At 42.7% G+C, this 7,434-nt stretch overlaps 2 protein-coding genes across 8 annotated transcripts in view; one reads left to right on the top strand and one right to left on the bottom strand.

The window, feature by feature from the left end:
* Positions 1 to 3,179: 3,179 nt before the first annotated feature.
* On the bottom strand, positions 3,180 to 5,756 carry senp8 (SUMO peptidase family member, NEDD8 specific). Of its 2 annotated transcripts, none has more exons than XM_026162545.1 (2): positions 5,063 to 5,756; positions 3,180 to 4,525 (listed from the first exon to the last, which is right to left on the bottom strand). In XM_026162545.1, exon 2 carries the CDS (start codon positions 4,496 to 4,498, stop codon positions 3,833 to 3,835), a length of 666 nt encoding a protein of 221 aa, XP_026018330.1. In that variant the 5' UTR covers positions 4,499 to 4,525; positions 5,063 to 5,756; the 3' UTR covers positions 3,180 to 3,832. The 2 variants fall into 2 exon arrangements, with proteins under 2 accessions (XP_026018330.1, XP_026018335.1); XM_026162550.1 differs by having other exon boundaries at positions 5,362 to 5,756.
* A 50-nt stretch (positions 5,757 to 5,806) lies between these two features.
* The window catches only part of myo9aa (myosin IXAa), a 104,671-nt gene continuing 103,043 nt past the window's right edge, over positions 5,807 to 7,434 (top strand). For all 6 annotated transcript variants that reach the window (XM_026162514.1, XM_026162519.1, XM_026162523.1 and 3 more), the window contains exon 1: positions 5,807 to 6,176. The gene's annotated coding sequence lies outside the window, so the exon portion shown is untranslated. The remainder of the gene's footprint in view (positions 6,177 to 7,434) is intronic.

The following is a 7,434-nucleotide window of genomic DNA, read 5'->3' as shown; positions in this document are numbered from 1 at the left end:
ACTTGTTGCAGGAATGAATGTCCAAGCAAAATCACTCCGAGGTTAGAGCATGCAGCACACAGAGAAACACAAACCAACCTACATTTCAGATTCTACAGGCCTCAGTTAGTATGTTAGCTGTTAAAGTTAATGACAGTGCAATTAGAAAAAGACTGAACGAGTACGACTTGTTTGGGAGCATTCGCAGGAGAGAGAGAAAAGACAGCTTCGGTTTGCAAAGCTGACAAACCACAAACAAACAAACCACAAGATGTCTGTAGCAATATTATTTGGATAGTTAACACTGAAATAGAGATGTTTGGCCAAAATGCAAAACCCCATGTCTGAAGAAAATCAAACACAGCACATCAGGATAATCGTTTCAACTATCACCAACCTTTAAGCACGGTGGTGGAGGGGGGATGATTGGGGCTTGTGTTGCAACCACAGGACCTGGGCACCTTGCAGTCACTCAGTTGACCATGTAATACCATCTAGTCAAATTTGAGGCCGCCAGCTAAAGCTTGGCCCAAACACGGCAGAAACTCTACAACAGAAAGGCAGAAAAAAAATAAAGTTAAATTTAAAATAATAAAGGTGGCGCGATGGGCCAGTTAGAGAGCCCAGCCTGATTGAAAACTGTAACACGGATATTAACTGTACTCATAGATACCCACTGTTGCAGTAATAGTGTTTCATTTACTTCTGCTTTTCTCTGAAGTGCTCACCTGTTATTCCCTTGATCCAGACGGTCCTGTTTTCCTTCATTTACGACTCCATTGCAACCAGCCAAAATGTTATCAGCACCTCATTTACACAAAGTGTCATTTTCACAGCTGCTATTTCATTTTATTGGAGCTAGTTCATTATAACTGCTTTATCAGTTTTACCGCACTGCCAGCCTAACTGCTGTTTGTCAGTATTGTTTGCAGTGTTTCACGTGCGCTTCCAAATGCCAGCTGCTGCTATTATTATTACTGGATGCGTTCAGCTCACTTTGCATAGTCAGGTGCACAAGCCGGGGTCCAGCAGGTGAGATATGGCCTGGAATAAGTGGAGATTATCAATAAACCCATGGCGGATTTACAGCGCAGTAAAACCACAAACAGTAAGAAGCTTTGTTTTAGGCCACAGAAAGCAGGGCGTCGTTTGCCAAAAGAACAAACAGCATGTTACTGGATTTTGTAGGATTTAAATTGATCCATTTCTGTTTAGGTTATTTGGTATGTAATAAGTTCATATTCCTTGAAACTATGACAAATAGTCCTGGCATACTACACCAGGCTGAGAGTACCGGGAGATGACAACAATCAGAGAGCCGAGCTCTGTTTCCCTGTAAACACTCTTGGAGTGGACTTGACAAATTGGCCATTTAGAAGTAAATCTGTCTAAATGAATGTGTGTTTCTTTCCCTGGGCACTTTGTCTCTCTAATGCAGTGTGCTGCCAGGGCGGAGAATGCCCCAGCTTTGTGGCATTTTATGAGGACAATAGTAAACCTCGATGGCTCGTCTGACTGGTTACTCCGGATGAAATACGCCTGTGGGCTGTAGATGCGCACGGAATGCCAACGGAAGGAGAGAGGAGGGTGAACACAGTCTGAGCAGTGTGAATTTAAGAGGAGAGCAGGGCAGCCAGCCAGAGGAGTTGAATGCTCTTTGTTCTGCCACATGGTTACCGATGAGTATTCCTAACTATAATCTATGTGGCGGACTGATTTGGTGATGACTCTTCATTACAAAATTTCCGAGAGCCAACAGATGAAACTATGCTTACACGTCCAGCTTGTATTTAATCCTGACTTTACACAAGCTGTTTCTGTATAAAGGATCTAATACAAAACTGGACAATGATTTTTTAATTGATACACTCCCTCTTTCTAAAATCCAAATGACACGTTTGTGTGTCCCACCCCATCTCTAGGTATAGGCTGTGAAACTCTTTAATCCTGAATCTAAACTCGCTTTAGCTGTGTCAGTAGGGAGTATGTAAAACAGAACAATGCAGGGATCTTTTAATTGATCCACACTCCCTCCTTCTGAAATCTAAAAGAAATGGGTGCATGCCCTTCCTGTGCGCCTTCCTAATTTCAACTACAATACGAGCTGACAGCTTACAACAGTTACCCACCCATCCTGCATCGGGACGTCCATGGAAACATTGTGGGACATTTCTGATGTTTCTAAAAATTACAGCCATTTCATTTATTTTGAGCTAGTGAAGTGAAAAAGTCTTCACTATTGTTCTTATTTCCAGCTCCTTCTCTTCTCTATTTTTACTTGATTAGAGTAGCTGTGCATGATTCGCAGTTCAAACTGACCTCTCTTCATTTTCTATCGGACCCTGGTGCAGTTCCTCAAATTCCCTTGTCTGAAACAAGCTGTTTTGCGTGCTCTGCCTTTAAGCTAACATTCTTCTGATTGGTTGCCCCTTACAAACAGAAGGTTTAAAGAGCAGATGGCCGGGACTTATTTGCTGACAGCCAGAGCTGTTTGTCTGAGATGTCATCAGTAATATCTTGTCTCACTGACAACACAGGAAGCTAAAAATTGTTTTGTCGCATGCAAAGCAGTCTGAAGTCTGAGTGTTTGGCTCATTACACGTATACTGACGTCATGATTTGAAACTGAAGCTCGTGTTTACCATTGTAACAGTGTATGTATGATAGAAGATAAGGAAAAAACACATTAAAGCCACTTTTTTTTTTCAATTAGAATACAGTCTTAATATTTTGCCACTTATTGTTTCTGCTTAGTTTTTCTTAAAGTCTGCTGGGCCTTTAACTGCTGAATGTAACAACCTGGATATTGTGCTTTGTTCCACTTTGAGTACTAAATTACTGCTGTTAGTGCACTTCTTCAAGATACTGATTCATGTCATCATCCATTACCAAGGAACACTCAACTAATGAGCAAAATAGGAACATTTAAAACTTAAGGTATTCAAAAGCAGATAAACATTTGGGTGCCAGATTTTATGATACCCTGCGTATAGTGCTTGCAACACTTCGGCAATCAATAACACAGAAGGTTAAAATAAAAATCTACAAATCACACATTTAAAATTCAGTAAATCTGCAAATGTCATTTCCTCAGTGATGTAACCGCCTGTAAACCAGCGTGCAGTTCACTTTTCTGACATCAAATGACTTCAATTTCAACAGAAAGAAAATTAAAAACAATAAATAATTGTACCACTGTGTCAACAAAAATGTGACAAGAGTCACATTTATTAGCTCGACAGACAGTGAGCTCGATACATTCCACCACCCAACTCTGCCCTTTGTTCCATAAACACTCACAGCACGTCGGCGCCCTCATACAGCAGGAATTCTTCAAATTATCTCAAAAACTAAAAGTACGCACGTTCAAGCTGACGAACACAATGACTGTGTGACAAAAGTAGGAGCCAGAGTTCATGTGCACATTCTTATTGTCAATTCAGTTCATTTAAAATGACCCTGAGCAATAATCTGTGTAAACATTTCTACATTCGCTCCAAACTCAGAAAATGGAGAAAAAAAAAAAAAGTCTGTGCCTCCTCTTCCATGACGTCCTCGCTCAATATGTACACAGGAGAAAATCTGTTTTATAGGCATGCTGGTGTTCTTGTTTACATACTTTTTGTTTCTGTGCATATACACGACACCAATGGTTCTCTGAAGTCATTAAATATTTGAAGCATTGCTTTATGTTTTTAACTCTTTTTTGATAATGGAGTATGACGGAGACTGTAATAGAAATAGATTTCATATATATAGTTATATACTGTATTGAGGGAGTGCATTCAGATTCTCCAGCAGTAGATATGTGGGGTGACAGCTTTTCTGCATACAGTGCGGGGCAATCGACGTGCTAAGGGAAAGACAGTGAGCAGCAGAGGTCATTCTGAGCTAAGCTCTGGATCAGTCTGCACCACTCGGCCCTCTTCTGGGTGATGTAGGCTGGGGTGATAATTTGCACAGGAAGGCGTGGCGAGCCCTCCACCCGGGCCTTCTCGCACAAGGCCTCGGCAATACAGATAACATACATGCCACAGTCATAGCTGTTCTGCTGGGATGGGCAGGGCTCCTCGACAAACAGCGCTTTCCTCCCTGCGCCCAGGAAAGGCTCCAACTTGCTGGCGATGCGCCGTGCGTGAAGTGAATTGCTGCCATTTTGAGAGTCATAGTGGGCAAAGTGGTTGGAGTTGTGATGATAAAGCAAGAGGCTCCAGTGGGACCCTCCAGCGGTCTGGTTGGAGTTGTCATTCACTGCTAGGAAGACCCAGCGACGAGAAGCAAGATCCAGTGGCTCCAGAAACAATGCCAACTCACCAGGGCAGGAAGCACATTTGATGAACTGGGTGACCTCTGGGCTGATAAAGATAACGGCTTCCCCCAGGACTCTAAAGCGCTCGGCAGCAAAGTACTCAAAAGCAAAACCAATGACTTGGTCATTAAGCCAGTAAGGTCCTTCCAGTAGAGAGACATCAGAGCGCCGCAGCAGGCTGTCATGATAGCTGAGCACTACAGGATCCATCCTCCAGAGCAGTCAGAGCGTGTCAATCTGAAAATACACAGAAACGCTTTAATGCTTAGGGTTCGGCTAATTGATTCGTCAGAAATTTACTGCTCGTGTTTTCTTTAATATGAGAACTGCTTTTCTTTGTCTCGTACTGCTCTTTTCTAAAATAGGTCCAATCAGCACATACTACCTTAAGGACGCTGTGATCTCACAAGCAATATTATTTAGCAGCTGTTGATCATCTACTCAGCAGAGCAGTAATTTCACAGAATAGAAACAGGTTCAGGGAGGGGGACCAATCTGACGAATTTAAAGGCGTCATTTGGGTTTCTTAGAGAATGCAAAAGGCTTCATTCACTTCATTCTGATGCCAGTTGGCCAGTACAGCCTGACACTGGTTTCAAACATGAAGCTTTTTTTCCACAGATCTCATCCTGGACTAGTGATTCAAACGCAGTCACAGTCTGTGTTCATTTAAGCAACTCGCACAAACTGTTAAACTTCACTGAAGCTAAAGCAGACTGCCTGTTTCTGGGATCCTTGTTGACTTTCTGTTCGCTACTTTGCTTTATTACTCACTCAGACACATTAACTGGAGCCGTTTTAGCGCACTGGCTGATCAGGTTATTTTCAGAGATGTTACAGTGGCGCTTTGCTGGGCCGGGAATCCACTGCGGAGCATCACATTACTGCAATGCGTTTACTTCAGCAGGCAGCTCTCCGCTCAATCGAGCCTGCGTTTTTAGCTTGAGCTCGCTAACCGACAGTTTTTAGCGTCACTCGTAGCCAAAAAACTGAGTTAAATAGCAGACTGAGCATGCGCCACATTAACCGTTGGCTGCCAAACTGAAATACACAGTGTCCGTTAAGTGTCCTACCTGTAAATGACACATTCAAATTAAAAGTACCACGAAAACACGAGCGGTGAAGCCCCTCATTGCAATGACTATCGTAAATCGCGGCGAGAAGACCGTAACATTTTGCGACAGTGGGGTGGAGATAAGCTTGCTTGTGATTGGCTCCTTGCATTGGGGTATGAGCACGTGAGCGTTACTGAAAAACTGACATTCTGTGTCGTTACATGCAAGCACAGGAGAAGTGTCTTTCTTTGTATTTTACAGCGAATAAGGCGAGATAAAACCACGTATTTTAAAATCAAGTGAATTTCCGTCATTTTAGTCTTTTTTTAAACTCTAACATGACCCCCAAAGGTTATAATCCATTATCGGAAACCGAGAGGTGCAGTGTGGTTACTGTTGCCCTGTGTGTTTCAGGGTACTTCCGGTTGCTTCGCCCCTCCCCTCCCCTCCGTGTTTTCTCCCCTCCCATCAGCGGCGTGAACGCGCAATGCTGAGCCGCACTGATTAGCAAGACGGAGAGGAGTTTTCAGCGACCGAGCAGCGAAGAACTGCCGTTTAATTGGATTCAAACTGCGAACATGCTCGGATAAAAAGAAAAAGAAAAAAATGCGTAGGTTTTCAACGCGGAGTTGACTTTCGAGGACTTTGCTAAGAGGCAAGTGAGGCGAGTGAGAAGAAAGCAAATTAATTCAGTGGGAATGCAGGGAATTAAATAGAGACTGGGTGATTTTTTTTGCGTGGCTACAAGTGTGTGTAGCTCCACGGTCAAGCCTGACAAGAAACGGGAAAACTCGAGTGCCACTTTAAATTGACTTTACAGCTCACGTCTGGAGGTAAGAGTGATGTTAGTGATAGTTATACACTGTGGTGCGTTGGGCTGCCCCGCTGTGGGACGATAGGCGTCTGGCTGGAAGCTGCTAGTGAACCTATGCTTCAGTTGTAGTCCGTAAGAAACGTTATGACCTGCACTCATTTGCAGCATTGTTTTCAGTTGGCAGACTTAAGTTGTGTGTGTGTTTTGGGGTGCTCAGTCGGTGCTTTTGTTCAGTGAGGAGTCTGTCAGAGCTGTGTGTGTGTGATGTGAGCCTGTAAAAAGTTCTGGCTGCTCCTCACTGAGATGTCATTTCACACTACAGAGGGTGCTTACTCCAGAGCTTCAGCTGGCTGAAGGACAGTTTATAAGAATAACAACCACATGTAACATGACAAACGCAGGCTGGATTTACTTTATTCTTTCATTTTATTTGTGATAGTGCACAATACAAATTACAAAGGGCTCATTTTTATCTTCAAACCATTGACAGGGGTCGTTTTTTATCCATTACAGGCTCAAACAAGGTTTGCAAAAAACATAGGGGACACCAATGCATGCAAAGATTGATACTGCAAAAATAAGGATATACGTACATGAAACCGTACACAATATGTCACTGCGACATAAACCAGGTATTATGTTTTCACGGTCCTGCAGAAATGGGAGCTATTACTGCGGCAGGGTGGGGTAAGTGGTTACATGTATTATTTAGTGGAGGTCAGACAGAGCAGCTTATAATGCACTGAAGGCAATATGCACTGCAAAGCAGCTGTAATTGTACAGGGAGGTCTAATGGGGTGAAGAAGCTGCTGAATCATGGGCATTGTGTCTCTCTGTGTGTGTGCGTGTGTTTGTGGATGGAGAGCTGACTTAAGACAGATTTTACAACGGATCGCCTGGTTGTGTATCTTGAGTGCACCTGAGTGGGTTTGATCGATTTTATAGTATAGTTACTATAGTTTACCTTAAGAGACTATAGCCTAATTTTTTTTAAGTTATTGGTGAGTTGATCTGCTGTGCTTACCGATTACATTAAGTCATTTTTATACCGTTTTTATGAATGGACAAATGTCACCAGAAGATCATCCAATTTGTGCAAAAAGGATGCTCCTAACGGACTTTTATTTCTATGATCATTTTAAAATATACATTTTGGTGCTAGATGATTATTGTTTAAAAAAAAAAAAAAAGGAATGAAGGTAAATGACTTAAATTCATGTTGCTGTGGGTGAGGTGCCCCTGAGAGCCTGTCCTGCCCTCAGATCAGCACAGGTGAT

Source organism: Astatotilapia calliptera, chromosome 1 (genome assembly GCF_900246225.1).
Source record: "Astatotilapia calliptera chromosome 1, fAstCal1.2, whole genome shotgun sequence".
NCBI lineage: Eukaryota > Metazoa > Chordata > Actinopteri > Cichliformes > Cichlidae > Astatotilapia > Astatotilapia calliptera.
This window is presented reverse-complemented; position numbering and strand designations above follow the sequence as displayed.